The following is a 24,843-nucleotide window of genomic DNA, read 5'->3' as shown; positions in this document are numbered from 1 at the left end:
AGAAGATTGATAAGGAATTAATTGGTATTGTCAAGTAGGTAGCCTAGACTGTTACATAGCATAAGAGCAATTTTTAGGCACTGTTTCCCAAGTTGATATTTTAAATTTCGATTTGTATTGGAAACATGGATTATACATGTTTCATTCTCATATCAAAGCAGAGAGCTTTGGAAGTTAGCTCTAGAAAGGCCTTATGTACTTTACTTCCTAAATAATCAGATAACTCTATGTGTATTCTGAGAAATAGAGATCTTCAGCCATAGTACCATCTGAGTGATAGCCTAGCCTCTAAGTACACAGTGGAGGCTCAGTTTGGGGAGGAAATATTGGTTCTGGGAAGAAGAATTCAAAGAGAATTTCTGTGGTCTGACGGACTAGGCTGGACAAGAATTTGGGAGTTGTGTTTAGTTTAGCTTCCCTCTTTCCTGTTGTGAGGCACCTGTAGCACTGATGTTAGAAGCAACCTTTTTTTGTGTGTGTGATAGGTTTACAGACCTCCGCATATTAGGAATAGGAATGAGGCAGGCATTGGAATCCTGGGCCCACATTTTGTTGGGGAGAGAGAGGATTGACTTTTCAGTATTTTATCTTGACTGCTTTCTTAAGTATGGTCTGTTTGCTTACTTACAGAATTTATAGTAAGAAATATGAGATTCTTACTTAGATTTAGACATTCTAAATTTATATATAGAAATATTAGATACAAATATTGAAACAATGTATATTGTTTATACTATGTATTACATTATGTTAATCGACTAGTTTGTTTATACACACTTGCATACCACATACCAAAGTAAAGACTCTGGGATCTGGGATTTTAGCAAAAGCCGGCATGATTTCATGGGACAATAGAAATTGAGCCTCCTACAAAAATCTGAAGGTTTAAGTTTCTCAATTCCTGAGAAGACTGGGAAAAGTTTGCCCAATAGTCTTGGAACAAGAAAGTTTGATGTGTGTTTGGTGTCTTGGAATAGGAAATGGAGATGACAGAGTAAACCATGAGAAATTGAAACCAACATATTCAAATTAGGAGTGAATTGAAGCACAAAGACTTGCCTTTGTTGTATGAGAGCTCCAATTTGAGAAACTGATTTAGGACCAATTACATTTCTAGATACAGACATGACACCAGTTAGAACACTTTCACGAAAGAGAGCACACAAGAATCCTGTCGAAGGAGTAATTTCTACTAAAATAACCTCCCAAAACTTATAAACTTCACATGGAAACAAATGATGAAAAGTCATCAAGCATAAAAAATTTGCAATCCCCAAATTGGAAATAATGGAACAATTAGAAAGCTGCTGTATTGAAGGAATAGGACAAATCAGAAAATGGAGGGAAATAAAACACTAAAAATTAAAAGATCATTGAAAAATTTTTTTTAATGTATTTAATGGTTAAATAGAACCAGAGCTAAAAGAAAATTAGTAAATTGACAGACATATCTGAGAAAATCATTTCCAGTTAAGCCAAGAGAGTGAGATAGAAAATATGAAAAGGAAGGAAAAAGTGAGAAAGTATTTCATGTAGAAACAGACTAGAGGAGCCATATTGGAAAAGATAACAGCGGCTAACATTTTGGAGAAATGAAAAAGGACATGAATTTATTGATTAAAGAAATGTACCAAGTCTTGGCAGCCTAAATGTTTAAATGTGCTGTAATAAAAGATACATTACGATCAAAAGTATTCACAGAATAGTGACAGTTTGCCTGTAATTAGACTTTGAGCAGATTCTTCATCACCAGTAGTAGACACTGGAAGAAGACTATGGGCATTCTCCAAATGGCAGAGAAAGTAACTTTCAACCTAGGTTTTTATACACAGCAAAACTACCTGAATGAGAAGGGTTTTTTTCGGAGAGAATTTCTCATAACCCTCAATGAAAAGACTACTAAAGAAAAATGCCTTTTGAGAAGAAGGTTGTATTTGAAGGGGAAGAAATGGAATGCATTAAGCAGTGATTAGGAAATTGGAAAGTGGTAAATACGATGGTCAGTTTAGGTAAGTGATTATTTAAAAATTATTGGATGAAAGTTAAAACATCCTGTAAAAAATAATGATGAGTTTACAGGTATAGAGATTGTAGTTAAAAGATTCTAGGGGCCTTATATGGGAAGATAGACTGGTATTTTAAAACTGTAAAACATTTAAATTTATATGTAGAGATTAGTGGTAATCACTGTGTGCTACCTTATAAGAGAAAAATCCGCTTCCATATTTTATTTGTGACCACATGACTGAACCATGCATACTAATCAGTATGGTTTCTTGGATTCTTGCCATGAAGTTGTTAGGATAAAGAAGAGGAGGCTACACAGTGGCTGCTTCCTTGCTTGTGCTAGGAGAGAAGAACTCAGCAGTTCTAACTCACTGTGATTCTGCTTATCCTCTGCTTTCTCTGTTCTCCCTGTATTGAAGGGTAGACATGGAAAGAAAAGCAGATCATGATTAAGGGTTACAGAAAAAGAAGTAGCAAGACTTTAATCCTAGAGCCCGTCCTCCCAGAGAATAAATGGTTAAAATGTTTGCCTTTGTGCCTTGGGAAGTGCTAGGCTCCTCCTGCTCTTTCATTGAAGAAAAAAAAAAAAAAAAAGTATCCAAAGGAAGAGGAATCTCATGGCCTTATCTGTCCCCATTTTCCTGCCATGAAGATTCTGGGGTAGGAGTTTAAGCCCTTTTCTTTAGTGCGAGAGCTAAGATGATTTAGTTAACTTGGGTAAGAAAATTGGTTAGTGGTGTGTAAAGCAGTCTCCCCTCCATCCTTTAGACATCTTTACCGACATCACTGAAAAGTACTTAATGTTTACCTGGTATAAAATGTTTTGGCGTTGGCTTTAATTAAAAGCCTGACCTCAGGATAGGGCATGACAATTGAGTTCTTTGAGATATTTCTAGTGTAACTCATAACTGTATGACATTGAGAGGGTACATGTAGAAATTAGGGTTATATCAGGAAGAGCTTAGAGGAATCATTATTTCCAAGTTTTAGTTATTCCTGTTTTTAATTAGAATGAAACTAGATTCTGTGCTTTTTCACTTGCTCTTCAGATATTCCCTTTCCTCTTGCCCTACTTAACTCATAGTTGACTTCAGTGTTCAAGCTTCACTTCCTCTGTGAACCCTTCCTTGATCTTTGCTCTTCACCCACCAGCATTGAGATGGCAATTCTTCCCCTCTCTCCTCTGATTGTATTTAGTCTATTCTAGTGCCTGACACACTATAATTGTCTGTGATTTTTCTTTCTCACAAGTTTACCAGCTCCTAGAGAGCAAGGAGGTACCCCACATCCCTTATCTCTAGTTCAGTGTTTGTTCTCTTGGATAATATGTGGTACATAAAAAGTACGTAAATGTTAAGCAGATAATGTTTAGATTTTAACTTTTCAAATGAAAGCCAGATATAGTATATGAAAAGTAAAAGTCCCTTAACATTTTTAACTTTTAAGTTATTGGAAATTTTTTAGACTTGGAAGCAAAACTTAGTGTCTAATAATTCATTTAAGTGTCATCTATGAAGAAGCATCTCTGGCCTGGCTGTAAACAGGAAAGATTAATTTTGATGAAGAGTAGAATAGTACTCTACTAAAATAGTATTGCAACTATCCTAGCAAACACTTTTTTTTTTTTTTTTTTTTTTTTAATTTGGAGACTAGGTCTCACTTTGTTGCCCAGGCTGGAATGCAGTGGCACGATCCCAGCTCACCGCAACCTCTGCCTCCCGGGTTCGAGTGATTCTTCTGCCTCAGCCTCCCGAGTAGATGGGATTACTGGTGTGCGCCACTACACCCAGCTAATTTTGTATATTTAGTAGAGACGGAGTTTCACTATGTTAGCTAGGCTGATTTTGAACTCCCGGCCTCTGGCCATCTGCCCGCTTCGGCCTCCCAAAGTGCTGGGATTACAGGCATGAGCCACCACGCCCACACTTTTTATAGTTTTTGTTTGTTCGCTTTTGTTTTGTTTTGTGGTAAAACTCAAGCCCTTTGCTGTTTCTTTTAGCGCAAATATGGAAAGGTATTAATTTGTGAACTAGATTGATTTTCCTGGAAAAACTAATTTTTTTATTCCTATACTTTAAAAAAATAAATGCATATGAGACTTTGTTTGCCTTGCCATTTCCTAGAAAACAAATAATCTTTAATAAGGAGAATGAAACATAGAGAATACCACCTTTTCAGAGAAATACTAAATTATCAAGGGAGCAAGTACTTTCTGGAAATCAGTTGCTTTGTTTACTAGTTCTAATTCTATCACTTGCCTACTGTGTGACTTTGGACAGGTCGTTTAATCTCTTGTATGAGAAGGGGAAAAGAGAGGGAGCTGGTCAGACTTGGCCTTTCAGTTCCAGTGGGCTGCGATCTAGTGATCACTTGCAAAAAGAGAGGAGACAACCCATCGAATTTGAGAAAGGAAAGTACTGCTATGGGAAATACAATTTAAAAAAATATTTTGAAGGAAGTATATTGGTGGGTTCTCCTCTGTAGCATGTTTGTGTATATGTGTGTACATGCATGCACCTATAGAAAGTTTATTTCCTAAGCCCTACTAAAATTGGATGTTGGTTGCCTCTTTACCAGAAGAATCAAAGTTTTGAGGAAATTGACCAGAAAACAGAAATTATAATTACTATCTAACATCTAATAATACTCTTACTACATCAGGTTCAAGATGTTGTTCCTATAACTAGTTATGACACTGCTGGATCATTCCTTCTGTTGGGATGTAACAATGGATCAATATATTACATAGGTAAGTGTACAGTCCCTTAAAATGCTCCTGCTTAATGTAATTTTTTAAATGAGAACAAGAAAACATTGCCTATCAGTTTTAAATAGATATGCTGTTTATTTTAATGCTGTTTAAATTTTTTATGTTTTAGATATGCAGAAGTTCCCCTTGCGAATGAAAGATAATGATCTTCTCGTTACTGAACTGTATCATGATCCTTCAAATGATGCTATTACTGCTCTGAGTGTTTACCTCACACCCAAAACAAGTTAGTACATGGCCAATTATATACATGCTTGACTTTTTATCTTTTTATTCACTAATTTATTATGTGACTAGGTCAAATTAAACTGGTGTCTTTCTTTTTGAGAACTGCAGTGCTAAGGATTTCATCTCTACTAAGTCTAAAATTTGTATTCAGTTTTATACTGAAGTCAAACATGACTAGTAAACAAACATAATTTGAGGTGGAAAATTGGAACTTCTGCTGAATTGCATTTGTTGAGCCATATTATTATAATATTAGCTGAAATTACAAAAAAAATCTGCACATTTATCTTCCTATTAAAATAATTTTTCACTTCAAAATTAGGAACTTTTTAAAAAATAAAAGTTCTTAGACTACTACCGGAAACTAAGCTTATTTTCTTGGGAATTTAAAAATTTAAGCTGTAGAAAACAGGTGTTTTATAACTTTCAGTGCATTTTAGAGGCCATTGCAATGAAAGTAACAGACTAGTTCTGTAAAGGAGTAAGAGATAAACACAAATGGGAAATTTAAAATTTACCTGTAATGAAAGGAGTTCTAATAAACATTAATATATATTCAGTAATACTAATAGGTTTGGATGTGCTACTTATATAAGTCATCATTTTATTTAAATTAACAAAAGAAACCATAATTTTTAGTATGAAAGAAATATTCAAGAGTATACCCATGAATTTGACTGAAACCATAGAGGGATTTAAATTGTATTGCTCTAGAAATAGGGTTCAGTAAACCATGGATTTCTAGCCAAGCTGACTCTTTTTGACACCAGCTGTCTTTGGCTGCTTTTCTGCCACAATGACAGAATTGAGAGGTTGTGACAGAGACAGTGTGGCTTGCAGAGTTTACAATGTTTACTACTTGGCCCTTTACAGAAAGTGTGCCAACCCCTGCTCTAGAATGAGATGTGGATTTATTTTAAAATCTAGTTAAAAAGCAGGCATAAAACTGGGAAAGTTTTACAAATCAAAGCACTTCTTTTGTTGTGGCAGGGGGATTTTAAGACATGAAAAATGGAGTCATCTTTCTGGTTATAGGAAGTGTTTTTCATGACATGCTTTTTTTCCTTTGATTCAGGTATTTTCAGATGAATCAGTTAGTAAAACTAGAACAGCTAGTAAAGCTAAGAGGTTCTTTATCTGTGAAGCTTTTAAGAGTATAGGTCGCTGAATTTTTTCCTATCTAAATTTATGATGGGGACTGGGCACTTTTTTAAAAAAAGGAAAGAAAAGACACTGCTGAACCTTAGATGATTAGAAGAAACAACATATTGTAAGTATGATGGAAGCAATGTAATGGGTATGTTTATTCCCTAGCACAGTGTTTTGAAACTTCAATAGTATTTATATATATAGTATTTATATATAATGCTTGACTATTTGAGAATGATATTAGTATTGTAGTTTAAGTAGAACAGATGGTAATTCTAGGCTAGACATAATAAGGAATATTGCTTTTGGGATACTATGCTTTTGTGATACTATACATAATAAGGAATATTGCTTTTGGGATACTATGTAGTGTTCTTGGCATGGCAGATTTATGAATTCTTTAAACTATGTTGAGTATCTACTGTGTCTCAGGTACTCTGTAAGGTGACAGATAAAAAGATGATTATGATTCAGTCTTTGTCAATAAGGAGTAGAAGTAGCTAGACATATATTATATAAGTACAGAATTAGTGTGTTATAATTGCTGTGATAGAACCTAATAGTGCAAGGCGGGAGGTGAATAGTTATATCTTGAAGTGAAGGTTAGGAAAAGATTTATCAAGGAAGTAATGATTTTAAAATGACCCGAGAAGTCTTAAGATTTTTTTTACTGAACTGGATTTAGGGCTGATATAAACAGTGAATCCGGCTCTGCCTATTTTATCATAGGGAAGCTTTGCAAGGGTAGCTTTTTTATTATCATTCCATAATATATCACCTGTCAACTCGACTTGATATAGGTGTCAGTGGTAACTGGATTGAGATCGCCTATGGTACAAGCTCTGGAGCAGTACGAGTGATTGTACAACACCCAGAGACAGTTGGATCAGGTCCTCAGCTTTTTCAGACTTTCACAGTTCACCGAAGTCCCGTAACAAAAATCATGCTATCAGAGAAGCATCTTGTATCAGGTAAAATAATTTCATTAGTACTGGTAAAGAACTTGGCCTTGTATGTTATTTTCTGTACCTGCACAAATTGAAAGAATGAAAACGCAGTGTTTATGTGAGAAAAATATACTAAAAGAAGTACTAGAAAAGTTTAATAACTGAGGAAATAATGATTGTCTTTTAAAGATTACTTTGAGCTGGTCATAGTGGCTCACGCCTATAAATCCTAGCACTTTGGGAGGCCAAGGCAGGTGGATTGGTTTAGCCCACGCATTCAAGACTAGCCTGGGCAACATGGTAAAACCCCGTTTCTACCAAAATAGAGGAAAAAAAAAGATGGTTTTTATTTTGCCTGGTTTTAATATACATAAATTTAGGAGATGTGATTTTTTTTTTTCTCTCGGCATATCTTATTGCAAAATATTTATTTTGACCTTGCTAAGAGGAATTTTTATTAAATTTTTCAAGTTTTACTTTTAATATTAATCGGGTTATCTTGTGGTTCAGTGCTAAAACTGTAGATTTAAATGTGTATTTTGATATTTTGTCATCTCATAAAAATAATAAAAATTAAAATTATAGAGATTATTTGAAGAAAATAACCTTTTCATGGGTTTGTAGTTCTTTATAGTCATGTAAAATTTTTAAAAATTTAAATACTAATTGGATACATAAAAGATTAAATACTAATTTTCAAGTTTAACAAATAGTACTTTCTGATTACAAAGTAAAATTCTATTGAAGAAATCAGTTGTGTATGGAAGATGATTTCTAAAAGGCTTTGTGAAAGTTGCATTGTGAGTTGGGTATGTCAGTAGAGCTTGCTTTCTAGAGGAGTCTTACATGAACTCCTTTTGTAGAGCAGTTCCTGCCCAACTTAAAACTTTTACAAACGTGGTTTTCATGTATCAGGTTTGTTTTTATGAAGACTGGCTAGAAGATAATGCATCTTTTGTGAAAGATGTAGTGAAAGTTTCTCAATCTGTTTAAACACCATGTGGAGCTGAAATTCAGTCCATAGCTGACTGATTATGCTTTTATTGAATGTGTAATTGTTTGTGGTATAAGTAGGCCTTGCTAAAACAGTCTCTGTTAGGTTTTCATAAAACATTACTCCCCTCCCCCACTGAGGAGTTTCTAACTCGTGCTGGTGCCTCCTCTTTTGCCCAATTGCTGAGTGTTAGATTGCCCTTGAGCTCTTTCCTGGACTCTCTATTCTTCTTTATCTGCACTTTCCCAGTTATTTGAATAGTAAGTAACTATATGTCAATGGCTCCCAAACTTTCCTCCACCTGTGACCACCCAAAGAGTTCCAAACCTGTGCATCCAGTGTCTGGATCTCTGGTTGTATGTTTAATAGGCATCTCAAATTAAGTTGGACAAAATGGAACTTAACGATTTCTGTCTCAAAAGCCATCTTAGTATGCAGTATCACCATCTACTTATCTACTAAAGCTGAAAATCTAGGAGTCACCCTTGATTTCTCCCTTTCTTTCACCTCCCACGTAGTACAATTCACCAGTAAGTCCTGTTGGCTTTGCTGCCACGTTATGTCACAAATCCGATCACTTTTCATTGCTGTCAGTCTACTATCTCACATCGTCATCCTTTTTCCCCTAGATAACTAGTAACTTCTCAACTTTTCCCTCTCTATGGTACATGTTCCACACAGCAGCCAGAAGTATCTTTTAGAAATGCAAACCAAGTCTGATTCCTCATGACTTCTGATTGTATTTAGAATAAATTTAAATTTCTACCATGGCCTATATGGCTTTTCTTGTTCTAGATTCTACCTACCTTTAAAATCTCTTCCCAACTCCCATGTCACTTTTCTCATTGCAGATAACACTGTAACCTGTTGGCTTTTCTATTTTTTAAAAATGCCTTAGATAACTTTTGCATTTATTCTTTTTATTCAAATTGGTTTGCCCCTAGATATTTGTTTGGCTGCATTCTTGTCATTCTGATGGCGTTTCAAATCCCTTCTCAATGAGGACTCCTTGGCCACCTGCTTTAAATTAAATTAGCCAAACCTCTATCCAACAATAACTTTCTCTAACAGTACCTTGCTTTGTTTTCCTCATAGCTTTATCACTTAATCATTTATTTGCTTATTATCTCTGTCTTCTAGAAAAGTTTTCCAATAGCAGAAACTTTGTTCTGTTCTCAGCACTTATCATAGTTCTGACACATAAAAGATGCTGAATAAATGTTATGAGATAAGGCAACTCAATGCTCTGAGAAAATAGGCCATTTTGCAGGGTTACTGTGATGTTTCGATGGTAACATATAGAGATACTCTGTAATAATTGCTATTGTGGTTATAATGTTATTGTGGGATGTGATATCAAGGAACTACTTTGTAAAACTTGTATTTTAATATCAGATATTTCATGTAGGTTTGAAACTTATGTAAGTTTATCAAAAGAAATACCCTTTTTAAGAAAAAATCTGGAGTATTTTATGTATACTCAGTTATGTTATTCTGCCACCTGGTGGATATTAACACATATGTAATGACATTGTTTTCCTTATAGTGCAGTTTGATCCCTTAAAGAAAAACTCTAGATAATGACTGATATTAGCAAAATTGACGTAGTTGTCCAATTGAATCAACTAACAATATTTAAATTATTTTTCAGAATCCTAGTAAGCTTAGTAGTGAAATCAGGAAATGATTTCCCATGAAATTTAATAGCCTAGGACAAAATGTCTCCTTTTTCACCAGAAAACTGACAGTCTAGCAATTAAGAATTTTGTTACATAAGAATAGAAAGTGCACAGTTGTTACTTATTTCTATTTGCCAAAATTAAATTTCTTTCTAAAGTTTTGTTTAAAATATGTGTAACTGTAAAATATGTAACACGTTTTTACCTGGTAGTAAATATTATGTATGTGTGTATATAAGAAATTTTAGATACTTTCCTAATATTTACGGATGAGTTCATAGTTCATTGCTAATAATAACAGATTTTCTAAAATCATGAATGGCAAAATTAGTATACTTTTTATTAAAGCATGCCAAAAAAGTAGTTTTTGCGTTAGTAATACATTTTATGGTGTGTATTTTCAAATAGAGTATCTACTCAGACAAAAAAAGTAGAGATAGATTAGGAGACATTTCAGCATATGCTCAGTTAATATTCTGTTAGCAAAATAAAACTAATTGGAGCATGTGTTTTAAATGCACACTTTATTTATATAAAAATATTGCTCAGCTTTAGTACAGAATCTTAATTTTCCTTAATGTAATGATGAGTGGGCAATAAATAGCTGATTGCTTAAGATGTTTGACAACTGTCATTTATGCCAATAATTTTTCGGTAAGTCCTGGTCTGGGTTAATATTTGAGTAGCATAAGCAGAAACAGTTTCTATAATTAGGAAAAGTAAAGTAGGAAACTGTTTACTATGTAGTTTAGCCACAGAACAGGACAATATTCAACATCTTTTTTCTTACACACACATTATTTTTAACCTTTACTACATTTATACCCTACAAGCTATTTTTATGAGGATCTGTAGGTTTACTTGACATAACTTATATTTTTCCGCAAGGTAAAGCATACTCAGTTTTCTCAGTTAAGTAGATATAAATTACGTATAGTTTTAAGATAAATATGTCATTTGCCACTTATACTCTGATCTGTTTAATGTAGATGATAGTGAAAAAAGTTAAAATGAGTTTTTAAAAGTAATTTTGCATTCTTTTGTGTTCTCTTTCTCTGCTAGTGTGTGCAGATAATAATCATGTCCGGACGTGGACAGTAACGCGATTCAGAGGAATGATCTCTACTCAACCAGGTTCTACTCCTTTAGCGTCATTCAAGATACTCTCCCTGGAGGAGACAGAAAGTCATGGTAGCTATTCCTCTGGAAATGACATAGGTGAGTTAAGTTATTTTAGGGCATTTTTAGGTACTATATTAGCTGTTCAGAAGAAGCATATCAACTAATAAAACCATAAAAACGAGTTTTAAATACAAAGTTTTCATTTTAATTTTGAAATTCTAAACAGAATTTTAGTGTATTTTTCTGATTAAATTCTATAAATTCACGAAATTATTTTATTGCAGCATTTTTCATTAAAATGTTAGGAGAGCACATTTTTCTTCTTATTAATGTTTCCTCATTTAAAGAGTGTCATCTTCACATGTTAGCTACTTTTATTATTAAAACTGTGATAGCTATGTACATTTGATATTTGAAATTTTTTTTGTTAATCTACTAAAAATAAAATTTGAAGCTAGAAAATGTTCCTATATAATGAGAGTCATTTTGATGACATCGTAATATTCATTAGGAAACAATGTAGCATGTCTCCATTGATATTCTCTGATTTCAGCAAAAGGTGTATAAGTTTAGTTTAGGTTTTCTCTCTATACACCATACATACATGTGTACATGGGCACTTACACATCCACACGTGTGCATACACATACACAGTCTTCATAGAGATCATTCCACCCCCGGCCCCATTTGAAAGAATCTTACTGTCCTTATAAGCTACTTAAGAGAATTCTACTACCACAGCCTTATGATTTTTAGAAAGAGAAGTATGCAGTGTTACCAGTTTTAACAGTTGTTATATAATCCCAGTTCTCTGCATGATGCTAGGCACTGGAAGTTTATATTGTTATTTATTCAACAAATATTTATTGAGTGCTTGTGTTCTAGATACTAGACATTTAAAAAAGTGCAGTGAACATCAACTTACGATGTAGTGAGCAGTAGGAATTAAATTAAACAATTGTATTTTGCAACTCTGCTTAAAGGCATAGGTCAAAAAGAACCCAGAGGAGACAGTGCCAGGATCTGTGTTAGAGGTTGTAATATATGCTCTCCTTTAATCTTCTTGACAATTTAGGAGGTAGATACCCCACTTAATGTTGACGGAAGCTGAGATTCAGACAGCACTTCATAGAGGTTTTAATGTTTGAACTGATACATGAAGGATAGACATTTGTTGGGTGTGTAAGATTCTAGGGTTGGAACATTCCTGGCCGAGAAAACAGCAAGTTAAAAGGGTAGAAGCTAGGGGAACTTGGCAAGTTTGGAAAATGTCAGGAAGGTCATTAATTGTTAGATTATAGGATATGTGGGTAAGAATAGTAAGACATACTGAGTGAATAGGCCAGTGCCAGATCATGGAAGGCATCTATACATCAAACTAAGAAATTTAGATTTTATCTTGTAAGTAATGGGGACCTTTTGAAGAATTTTGAGGATGATACTAGATTTGTGATATATATAATTCATCTTTCAAGAGCATGCAAGAAAACTTGACAGTGAAGACTTAAGAGAGTGAAACAAGGAAACCAGAAAGGAGGAATTTATTAACCAAAGTGCTTGGTGGTCATTGACTAGATGTGGCAGGCATGAGAGAGGAAGGAGTCTAAAGTGACCCTAAGGATTCTTGGGAAATGGAGTAGCTGAGTATTACTTACTAAATACAGAAATATAGAAAGAAGAACTTATTTTGAAAACAAAGATGAATTCAGACTTGTGTATTTTGAGTGGTGATGCATATGGATACTATTCTGTGGTGTGAAGATATACCTGGTCTCTGGAGAAAGACCTTAACTAGAAGTTATGTTTATGAGTATTCTGCATATAAGAAGCACCTGAAAGCCCCAGGAGTAGATGTATTGTTCAAGGAGAGCATGTGTATTGTGAATACAAAGATATTTATAAACAGCCCTGTGAATTAATTATAAAATCCAGTAAGATAAAGGGGACAGGGAGGTTTGTCATTCCTCTTTATAGTGGTATTTAAAAAATACATATCCTCAGAGATAATTGGACATATAGATCAGTGGAACAGAGTAGAGTCCAGATTCAGTAGAGTGGTAAAGGTGGAATCTACATTGTAGTGGGTAATGGGATAATCGATATTGGAGGTGTCCATGAAAGAAAGAAGTAATGGAGGTAGTTGGAATGCAAGGAAGTTCAAAGGTCATATTTTTACACATAATCTTAGTCAAAAGGCCGAGAAGCGATCGAAGGTCATATTTTTTATTCCTCCAACTTTCTCCCTCATTAAAGTTAAGAAAGATCTGGGGATATTTTGTATTCCAAGGAAAGGAGCCAATTTGGGAAGGGAAACTATAAATGGGAGGTGGGGGAAGAGAGGGCAAAGAATTCAGCTATGAAGAATAGATTATGGGTCAGTCTCATGTCAATACGAGGTTCAAGGGGAGAGAAGATACAGTTCTATAGTCTTCTCATTCCGAGTTATTTTATTCTGAGTTATTTTATTCATGGTCACTATTTTAACCTTGTTTATGAGTTATTGAATGAGGACTGTTATTTCATTTTAATAAAATTAGAGATCAGAAAGTTCCAGTAATTGAGCAACTGCATAGTATAGTGAAGAGCCAGACAGCTTAGATTTGTTTGAATTCCACTTCCATCATATAAAGACCTATGAGATCTTTCGTTAACTAATCTCTTGGTGCCTTATTTTTCTCATCTGTAAAATGGATATAGTAAATAATAGCACCTCCCTTAAGTGGTTATTATGGTGATTAAAATGAGTTTATATTTGGAAAGCATTTACGGTGGCACATGCTAAGTACAGTATAAGTATTTGCTAACTGATAATAAAATGACATTCATTAATTAAGTACATGTATGTTTCATGTAACATAACTTGGGATATATTGTCTTTAAAAATTTTATTGTAAAACTTTTTACAATACTTTTTATGAATTGTAAGTTGATACTATTTTAGCTACTATGTATAGTGGGAAAAGAGAATTATTAAAATTTTATGTTTAAGTTTTAAACAAAAACTTTTTTCTTTATGTTATTGTTCAGGATCTTTCTAAAATATAATAGGCTATTTATCTGTCTTGCCAAATACAATAAAGTGAAAATAATTGAATCTTTCATTTTAGATTGAAAAGCTTCAGGGTGCAACTCAGTAGTAAATTTTATGCTGTACTTTAGTCTTCATACTATACTTTGTTTTTCTCTTTTGGTTTACCAATTACCTTATATAAAATTGTGTGTGTTTTTTTAATTTGCATCCTTAAAAAGAAGAAATACTATATGGTTAACAGAAGCTTCAACTAATTACATTCCATCTGATGAAGTTTCACTTTATATTTTAAGATTTTGTGTGTTTTCTTCTCAAAAAAGTAAAATCAGTACATGAAATGACTTAATGTGTATGTCTTTTTTAAGTTATAAGAATCTAAGCACATCCCCAAAGATAGTAAATATCTTAACAGGTCTCCGGCTAGTACTGTTAACGTAGCACCTTAGGACATTTTTTTCCTTTAGCTTTTACAGCCTTAGTTATATATAAAATATAACTTAGAAATAATTGTGTATTTCTTTAAAAATTTTTTAATGCAAATTGAAGTACTTGTATACATTTATTCCATGTCTGATTGTGAGCTGAAATGTGATACCATATTGGTATGTATGAGAAATTCTTTTCTTGTATTAAGAGTAATGTTCCTTTTGTAAAATGAAAGAACTAAAATTTTAATTTTTTGACATTTTTGTTTTCTGATCAAGGACCTTTTGGAGAGCGAGACGATCAACAGGTGTTTATCCAGAAAGTTGTTCCCATCACCAACAAACTGTTTGTAAGACTCTCATCTACTGGAAAAAGGTAATACTTTATTGTAAAAATATTTGTATTCAGAAGCCACCTTTTGTCTTACAAAATATATGGCATAATTTGACATATTGATCCAAGAGTGCTAGTAAAAACAAATTGTTGGGAGAGGAGTCTGTTATCTCTTAATCATAACTCAAAATGAAGACAGTACACGCTATGCTTACTTTCTGGGATTTAAGAGTTTCACTGATGCTGTGGACAGTTAGAAGGGACTAATGATAGAATAAGAACACAGTGAACTTTTTTTCATGGCCAAACATAAATACTTATTAATTTTGTTATTATAAGCAGTTTCTTTCTTTAAAAAACCTAGAACTTAAATATTTTCCATCCCATATAAATCTGTATACATTATTTATGTTTCTCAAATAAAACATATTACAGATTTCCTGACATTCAGTATCCATTTTTAAAACAAAAATGACAAATACTGATTAATAACACTAATGTGCATAATCTTGGCATAGTTTACAACATAGCACCCATGTTTTATTTTCTATTTTAGACTAATTTCTGTCTACTTTAACATGGAGAGAAATTATCTGCCTCCGTGAGAGCAGGATTTCTGTCTTTATGCGGTCTCCTCAGTATTTGTATGTGAATGCTGCCCTTATGCTTCCATTATATGGCTCTGGCAGTATTCCTCTGTTTAGTCTTTTCTATTCAAACTTAAAGAACATAGTGATTTTGCTGAACTAATTCTGACACTTCCTGTTACTAGCTATGTAAATGCAACTCAAGTTATTTTATATCCCTTAGCCCAGTTTCTTTATAAAATAAGGTTCAATGACTTTGGCAGGATATCATAGGATAAAATAAATTTCAAACGTGTAATATCTTGCATGGTACCTGACCATAATAGATGTACAGTAGAAGTTAATTTCCTCTTCCTTTTGACTGAAATTTTACTTCTTTTAAAATTATTATTTATAACCTTAGATTTTACTTCAACATTTCTCTGCTTTAAAAACAAATTTTTTTGACGACGAGAACACATGGACACATGGGAGGGAACAACACACAACAGGGAGCCTGTTGGGGGTTGACGGAGGATGGAGAGAGAGAGCGCATCAGGAAGAATAGCTAATGGATGCCAGGCTTAATACCTAGGTGACGGGTTGATCTATGCAGCAAACCAGTATGGTACATGTTTACCTATGTAACAGACCTGCACATCCTGCACATGTAGCCCAGAACTTAAAAGTTGCAGGGAAAAAGTTTTTTGCATGTCAAATGAAAAAGGTAAAATTCCTATTAAGTGTCCATTAGGAAGGTTATTGTTTTCATTTTATTTATTTATTCATTTACTTATGAATGAGACAGAATCTTGCTCTGTTGCCAGGCTAGAATGCTGTGGCGCCATCTCGGCTCACTGCAACCTCCAGACATGTGTCTGCTCATGCCCTTTGCACACTTTTTAATGGAGTCATGTTTTACTTGATGATTTAAGTACCTTATAGATGCTGGATATTAGACCTTTGTCAGATGCATAGTTTGCAGATATTTTCTCCTATCCTGTAGGTTGTCTGTTTACTCTGTTGATAGTTTCTTTTGTGGCGCAAGTGCTCTTTACTTTGATAAGGTCCCACTTGTCAATTTTTGTTTTTGTTGCAGTTGCTTTTGGAGTCTTTGTCATGAAATCTTTGCCAGGGCTGATGTCCAGAATGATATTTCCTCGATTTCCTTTTAGGGTTTTTACAGTTTTAGGTTTTACATTTAAGTCTTTAATCCATCTTCTGTTGAATTTTGTCTGTAGTGAGAGGAAGGGATTGAGTTTGAATCTTCTGCAAATGGCTAGCCAGTAATCCCAGCACCATTTATTGAATAGGGAGTCCTTTCCCCATTGTTTATTATCAGCTTTGTTGAAGATCAGGTGGTTGCAAGTGTGTGGCTTTGTTTTCTGGGTTCTCCATCCTGTTCCATTAGTCTGTGTGTTTGTTTTTGTACCAGTACCATGCTGTTTTGGTTACTGTAGCCTTGTAGGATAGTTTAAAGTTGGGTAGTGTGACGTCTCTGGATTTGTTCATTTGCTTAGGATTGCTTTGGCTATTTGGGCTCTTTTTTGGTTTCATATGAACTTTTGAATAGTTTTTTTTTTTTTTTTTTTTGAGATGGAATCTCACTCTGTTGCCCAGGCTGGAGTGCAGTTGCACAATCTCGGCTTACTGCAAGCTCCACCTCCCTGGTTCAGGCCATTCTCCTGCCTCTGCCTCCTAAGTAGCTGGGATTACAGACGCATGCCACCACACCGATTAATTTTTTGCATCTTTAGTAGAGACGGGGTTTCACCGTGTTAGCCAGGATGGTCTTGATCCCTTACCTTGTGATCCACCCACCTCTGCCTCCCAAAGTGCTGGGATTATAGGCATGCGCCACTGTGCCTGGCCTAGAAATAGTTTTTTCTAGTTCTATGAAAAATATCCTTGGTAGTTTGATAAGAACAGCATTGATGTAATTACTTTGTGTAGCGTGGCCATTTTAACAATATTAATTCTTTTATCCATGGTCATGGAATGGTTTTCCATTTGTTTGTGTTGCCTGCTTTCTTTGAGCAGTGCTTTATAATTCTTGTTGTAAAGATCTTTCACCTCTCTGGTTTGCTGTATATCTAGGTATTTTATTCTTTTTGTGGCTATTGTTAATGGGATTGCATTCTTGATTTGGCTCTCAGTTTTAATGATAATTGCTGTATAGAAATGCTACTGATTTTGGTACATTGATTTTGTTTTTTAAAACTTTGCTGAAGTTGTTTATTAGATCTAGGAGCCTTTGGCAGAGACTATGGGGTTTTCTAGGTATAGAATCATTTGATTTTCATTTTAATGTTACTAATCCTGTTGATTTTAAAATTTTATGGTTGCATTTTCAGCATATCTCTTAATATTTTGATGAATAAATTCTTTGAGAGGTGAATTTTTTATATTAAAATTCATTATCTCAGATTCCCTAAATTACTGTGATTTAGTGTTCTCTGCATATTCAGTGAAGAAATTGCGAAATGTTATTAAAACTGGTATCATAACATTCTCTAACAATGTAGTATATCATATTTACTTATTCAATTCTAATATCCCCTCTTCTGTTATTTCTAATATCTGCCTTTCAGTTGTTTCTAACAGTAACAGTGTGTTATAATCAACTACAATTTCTGCATGATAAAACAAATTTTATAATTTTTAAGTTTATGATTCCAAAGGAAAAGCTATAGTTACAAAAATAACATGCAGAAATTACTCTGTAGAATTTAATAGAAAATCAGCCCTTTGTAAAGCTATAGTGAACCAAAGATTTTGTTTAAGGACAGTTCAGGCTCCTAATAGTGAGAAGTGAAATGAAAGGGTTTTATTTAAAGGAAACAGGAAAAAAACCTTGTAGAAAATTTTAAATATAAAGGAGTAGTTTTAAAGAATCTATTCCATAGGGGAAAAAAAGAGCAAAATTATGTTTGTTTTGTAGAAGCATTAGGGTCACAGTGGGTACCCCTATAACAAAAGATAGGCTAGCAGGAGAAAACATTACAAATTGATTTTATTATAGTTTTATATGGCACGAGAGCCTTCAGAATGAAGACCCAAAGACAGAGGGAAAAGTGTCCATTTTTATGCTTAGGTTAGAAAAAGCAAGGACAGCCATGTAGAACTGTGACTGTACAAAAAGGTATAAGTTAACACAAATAGACTGAGTAGAGAAATCCTGCAGGAACTGTCTCCGTGTGGCGTTCCTTTCTCCCAGGGATGGGGCAGAACCCCTCTGTAGTGAGGGCCTTAATTTCTTTATGGCCAGCTGTTCACAGAAAGATAGGGAAATGTTAGGGTAATATTTTTATGCTTCATGGCTAGCTTTGGGGAAAGAGGGTTCTGGTTTCTCTGACCCACCTTGGGGAAAAAGAAGATTGTCTCTGTGGCTTGCCTTGCAGGTCAGAGAGAAACTTTGCTTCTGAGGGTATTTTCTGAGACCCAAGTTTTCATATGCATACAAATGTTGATTTACTTGAAACTAACAGGAATCTGAAGAGAGGGTTGTTGAACATTTTAAATCAATTTACAGATATTATTTAAAAATAAATGTAATTCACTAAATTATGATCATCTTGATAGATACAGGAATAAAATCTAACAATTCATCATCTATTTATGATTTTTAAAAACCCTAGCAGCTAAAAAAAGGGGGAATTTTAAAATCTGATAATGCCCATGAAAGTAATTCTTTCAAACTTTATATTGGCAAAATATTAAAAACTTCCTTTGTGTGATATTGTGAAATATGTATTTGGTCTTTGTCTCTGCTTCCTGGTATATACCTTCAAAAATTCTTGAAGTCTTCCAAATGATAATTGTCTTTTTGTATGCCAGTGAGTGACTGATGGCAGGTCACCAGAAAGACCAAGACGAGAGTAGAAGATTGGCACTTTCAGCCCCACCCTGCAACCTTTGAGAAGGGGAGAGGAGCTGAAGGCTAAGTTGATCATCAGTAGCCAATGATTTAATAAATCATGCTTATGTAATGAAGCCTCCATTAAAATGATAATAATAACTGAGTTCAGAGAGCTTCCAGATAGCTGAAAACCTGGAGGCTCTGGAGGGTGGCATGCCCAGGGAGGGCATGGAAGCTCCATGCTCTTTCCCACACACCTTACCCTGGGAATCTATTGTTCATCTGTACCCTTTGTAATTAACCAGTGAATGTGAGTTTTTCTCTGAATTCTGTGAGCCACTCTAGGAAATTAATTGAACCTAAGGAGGAGGCTGTGGGAACCCTGATTTACAGTCAGTCAGTTAGAAGCACAGGCAAAATAACCTGAGGCTTGTGATCAGCCTCTGAAGTGGAGCTCAGCTTTGTGAGACTGAGTCTTCTACCTGTCACACTAACTGATACGACAGACAGTGTCAGAATTAAATTGAGTTAGAGGATACTTAGCTGGTGTCTGCTGGAGAATCGATTGCTTGCTTTGTGTTTGGTGAACCCCTCCACCCCATTTGGTCACAGAACCCTTTTTGTTGCGAAGTAGTGAAGGACATTCTACTCCAAAATATGCCAAATTGGTATATTGATTATTTTGAGGAGAAAACATTGGAGAAATTGTCATTTCAGAAGGGGATAGCTGACCTCTCTATTTTTTTACATGCAGCAAGCCAAAAGATTTTCTGGGAGTGTTATCCTCCCTGTACCAGGACAAGAGAGTGGGAACTGGGGGCTGCAGTGGACCTGAGTGAATATGCTTACCTTCCACTAGCTTTGCATTGTCCCACTATATATATAATATATACATATCTTCTAGTGACTCCGTTAGAAAGGTACTGCCTCTAGTCAGATTTTCTTTATCCTGTCATTTGTTCTCCAGTTTATCGTTCTTTGTCTAATTGTATGAAAGCATCTTGCTTTGGCCACTTCTTTGGACCTCACTCTCTTGTGAAGATTCCCATGTACATGTAAAACTAATAAAACCTATATACTTCTCTCTCGTCAGTCTGTGTGGTGTCAGTTTGGTTTCTAGATCCAGCCAAGAGCCCACATAACTAAAAGGGCATTTGGAGATAAACTTTCACTTTCCTTAGAGTTGATTGTTGCATGAGAGTACAGGAAAAATACTTTGGTTTGTTTATTCCTGTATTCACAAACCTTGAGATCAAGAATGAGACTAGGATAGTCTTTATCACTACATGTGGGCATGTAGGAATTAACTTTTTCCCTCCTTTTTGTCTGGCCTGCTAGGAAGCTCATCTAAGCTTCATACTCTATTCCTGTATGTTTCTCAAATTCATGTGGATGGTATTTTTTCTTTGTCTATTTTTTTGACCTTGTGTTTGCCTATACCGATTTTTCTTTTTTAATAAACTCCCTCAACTCTGAAGTAGACTGGGATAACTAATTCAGCCAAGTACAATTCAGGTAGCCCTTACATGACTTTGGAAAAATCATTTACTGATGTTATCCCTTGGTTTCCTCATTTGTTAATGTGCATAGTAATTGTTCTCTCTCAGGTTCTTTTTATCTTTTATGAAAATCAAATAGCCATAAAAATCTTTTTTTAAAGTTAAGAGTATTATCCTAATGATGGATACAATATGGGCTATCTCCATAGAGCTATATATTTCTTCTGGTTTCAGATTTTAAAAATTTACACATAAATTTTAAATGATTTTTTAAAAGTCTTTTCTAGTATACCATGTTTGCTTTCTTTATTTCTTTCTGCCTTTTTAGTTTCATAACTTCTTTTTAAATAATTGCTCATTCCCATCAGGGCTCTTTCTGCTTTTCTTTTGCAGAATATGTGAGATCCAGGCTGTTGACTGTACTACAATATCTTCATTTACAGTGAGGGAATGTGAAGGATCCAGTAGGATGGGCTCGAGACCAAGGCGTTACTTGTTCACAGGCCATACAAATGGCAGCATTCAAATGTGGGATCTGACCACTGCTATGGATATGGTTAACAAAAGTGAAGATAAGGGTAGGTTCTCACGAAGAAAGATGTTTTTGTCACAAGGTTAAACTTTTCACATAAGCAATTATGACGACTGTTTGTTCTCCTAAGATGTAGGTGGTCCAACCGAAGAAGAGCTACTCAAATTACTGGATCAATGTGATCTGAGCACATCTCGCTGTGCTACTCCTAACATCAGTCCGGCAACTTCTGTAGTTCAGCATAGCCACTTACGAGAATCAAATTCTAGGTAGGTTAAAGGGTTGGGTATTATAAACAAAATTTATTTGTTTTGGGGAAATTGACTGAAATACTGTAATCACATAGTTGTTCTAGAAAGCCATACTTTTCAAGGTACATTTTAAATGTAGACATTATGTTAATTTTTTAAGTTTTACTAAATTTCTTGATAGGCATATCTGGTTCTTTTCATAGAAAAACATTTTTTGCCTTTTAACTTATTTTGTGAATTGCTGCCGAATTGGAAGCCTATTATGTGATCAAGAATTTATTCAAAGGAAATTAGGAAAATCACATGTCACCTTGGTTAGTATGTGAAGCTTTAATTATTGACCTGTCTCAGGGACAGTATTAATCTGTGATTCTATTATGTTGTCTAGTCTTACATTTAAACATTATGAACTTGTAATATAAAGTTCCGTAATGTCTTTTTAGTTATCATATTGATAGATTCCAAAGTCTGAAGAACCAGGGGATAAATACTGAATTATGTTGGTTTCATATTAGTTTCAAGGATTTTTCCTCCCATCTTTTTTTTAGCTGTTCAAAAATTCAGCATGTCTGTGAATATATGATGGTATTATTTGCGTTAGTAATTTTATATACCATCTATGTAATAAAGAGTACTTGATATGTATATTTTATAAAGAGAAATATGGATATAATACACTTTATATGTTTATATAGTATGTTTTATTGGTTGTTTAATTAATATGTTCCTGAAAAATCAAAGAGTGAAATCTGAACTGTCATTTTTAAAAACTGTATTTCAGCCTTCAGCTTCAGCACCATGATACCATCCATGAAGCAGCTACTTATGGTTCCATGAGGCCTTACAGAGAAAGTCCTTTATTAGCAAGGGCAAGAAGGACTGAGAGCTTTCACAGTTATAGGGACTTCCAGACTATTAATTTGAACAGAAATGTAGAAAGAGCTGTCCCTGAAAATGGTAACTTGGGTCCAATACAAGCTGAAGTAAAAGGGGCGACAGGGGAATGTAATATATCTGAGAGAAAGTCTCCTGGAGTAGAAATAAAAAGTTTGAGAGAATTGGATAGTGGATTGGAAGTGCATAAAATAGCTGAAGGTTTTTCAGAATCCAAGAAAAGGTCATCAGAGGACGAAAATGAAAATAAAATAGAGTTTAGGAAGAAAGGAGGATTTGAAGGGGGAGGATTTCTTGGAAGAAAGAAAGTTCCCTATCTGGTCTCATCACCAAGTACTTCTGATGGAGGAACTGACTCCCCTGGTACTGCATCCCCATCTCCTACAAAGACTACTCCATCTCCTCGGCATAAAAAATGTGATTCTTCAGGTCAGGAGTACAGCTTGTGAAAACTCACCAAAATGAATAGTTGTTTTGTTACATTTAGACGAAAGTTAAACTTTCCTGAATTTCAATACATTAGTTTTTACACTAAAACTTTACAAGATAAAATTGGACTTCATTTAGTATCTTTTTAACAGAATTACTTGGGATAATGAGATACAATAATCATATCTCTTTTGACATTTTGGAAATTTTTTTAATTTTACAAGTACATTTAACAGATCATTTGTAAAGCGGGAGTCCATTTTAACACTTACCTACTTTTATTGGTTTGGAAACATAGTACCACACCTTAATAGGATGGTGCCCATATAGGTGAGCATCCCTTTAGAGCATGGGAAGCAGCAGACTGCATTCCTAATCTTCATCATGCCTGAGACTTGTCTTGCAATGTTACCTTTAAGTGAATCACATAATTGTCTTTGGAACTTAGTCTCCCAACCCTTATTGTGATTGCAAAGTGTTTACCAGATATTTGATGAGGTGCTATGTTTGTGAAAAACATATCATGTTATTCAAAAACACTATTGATATTGAATACCAGATACCACTATGTAGTAAGTCTTTTAGGATGATTTTAATTTAGTCGTGCGTCATTTTCTGATTCTCATTATTGGGAGTTCTTAAATCTTAGCAAGCATTAGCAATATTCAATGCCAAAATTCCATTGAAACTTTCAAGTTGGAGCAATTGTCTGTGTTTGAAAAGATGAAATAAAAATAATAATCAAGGGCAAAGCTTTGAGTGCCCAGAAGGGAAAGCCATACCGGTTGCTAACCTGTCTTGTTTTAGGAACCACCATATTTTTTTTTTGAGTGTTAACAATCATGATAATCAAATTAAAACACTATTTTATTCACTTGTGGAACTGCAGTTCTGAATTTTGGGTTAAAGGTTTTGGCTGCTGTAAGAATGTGAATTTGAATGTATTTTGAATTGTAAGAGCAAAAGAACTTTTTTGTACAATTTTTTTTCATTTAATTGGAATGATCTTCAGGTTTCTACAAATAGGGTAATTGTAAATTTAAAGCATTAGCATTTATTGGTGAATAATGTATATATCCCCATTCCAAGAAATATAAGTGAGTGAAGTTGAAATAAAATCTTTAAAGTTTACTATATTGCCAGTGGTTTCACAACAGTTCTCTTGTATTTATTTATCAATTAAATCAAATAAAAATGATTATGACCATGTGTTTTCAGTTATTTAAGGAACAGTTCTGTTTAAAGTGTGCTATATATGTTTGTTCATTTCTTTGCTTCTTCCCATAATTTAAAAAAAATGGGGGGAGGGAGAACTTAATATGTGTGGAAAATAAGTTATATTATCAATGAAAGAAAGTATTAGGCAAAGCATAATTTCAAAAGTACTAAGATTGTAATTATCTTACACCCTTCCTCCTCTTTATCACAGTTACGTGAAAGTTGGGTGGGCAAGTAAGAAAATGAAAGAAAGAAGTAGACTAGTGACCAGGAATAAAAGGCCATTAAAAAGAAGGTGGTAACTATTACATGATATAATCACATAAAAAGGAAACTGACTATACTAGATTGCATTATAGTACAAGTCAAATCTTGTTTGTTTCTTTTGCTTACAAGAGATTGAACCTTGATGTTAGAGCAGTGGTTTATGTCTACTCTGACACTTAATTTCTCAGATTGACCCCATAATGCCTAAATTTTTCATTATACCTACCTCATTAGGGTTGCTGTTGGTGGGAAGAAAAAAAGTTGAAATGAATCTGTGTACTTTGTGTGATTGATGAAAAATGAAAACAGAATCGTAATTTTCATGGAAAGAAGTATTTTCATACCAATAGGATAAGTGATGTTATCCTCATTTCACAGATGAGATCACTGAGACCCACGGGGGATAAATAACTTAGTGACACAGCTTATTACCTACTGAGCCAACTTTTGAACCCAAGTCTTCCTGTTTCAAGAGTCTGTGGTCCTGTTCCTGGCTCTTATCCAGGCTTGTTCAGACACATATAGTTGCCCAGGCCTCACTCCCACTGCAGTCCTGCTGAATTTGAATCTCTGCTGGTTGATACATAATAGTACACAGTTCATTCTAATGTACATTATTGGTTGAGAAATTATCCAGAACAT

At 34.4% G+C, this 24,843-nt stretch overlaps 1 protein-coding gene across 1 annotated transcript in view; it reads left to right on the top strand.

The window, feature by feature from the left end:
* Window positions 1–23,923, top strand: part of KCTD3 (potassium channel tetramerization domain containing 3) — a 56,788-nt gene extending 32,865 nt beyond the window's left edge. The window contains exons 11-18 of the mRNA XM_007988446.3: window positions 4,669–4,756; window positions 4,887–5,003; window positions 6,955–7,125; window positions 10,837–10,992; window positions 14,632–14,728; window positions 21,004–21,188; window positions 21,273–21,411; window positions 22,175–23,923. Of these exons, the coding sequence (XP_007986637.1) occupies window positions 4,669–4,756; window positions 4,887–5,003; window positions 6,955–7,125; window positions 10,837–10,992; window positions 14,632–14,728; window positions 21,004–21,188; window positions 21,273–21,411; window positions 22,175–22,736 (1,515 nt within the window). The 3' untranslated portion in view covers window positions 22,737–23,923. The remainder of the gene's footprint in view (window positions 1–4,668; window positions 4,757–4,886; window positions 5,004–6,954; window positions 7,126–10,836; window positions 10,993–14,631; window positions 14,729–21,003; window positions 21,189–21,272; window positions 21,412–22,174) is intronic.
* Window positions 23,924–24,843: the final 920 nt, after the last annotated feature.

The sequence above is a fragment of the Chlorocebus sabaeus genome, chromosome 25 (assembly GCF_047675955.1).
Source record: "Chlorocebus sabaeus isolate Y175 chromosome 25, mChlSab1.0.hap1, whole genome shotgun sequence".
Lineage (NCBI taxonomy): Eukaryota > Metazoa > Chordata > Mammalia > Primates > Cercopithecidae > Chlorocebus > Chlorocebus sabaeus.
Note: the sequence above shows the minus strand (reverse complement) of the source record. Positions and strands in the feature narration are given on the sequence as shown.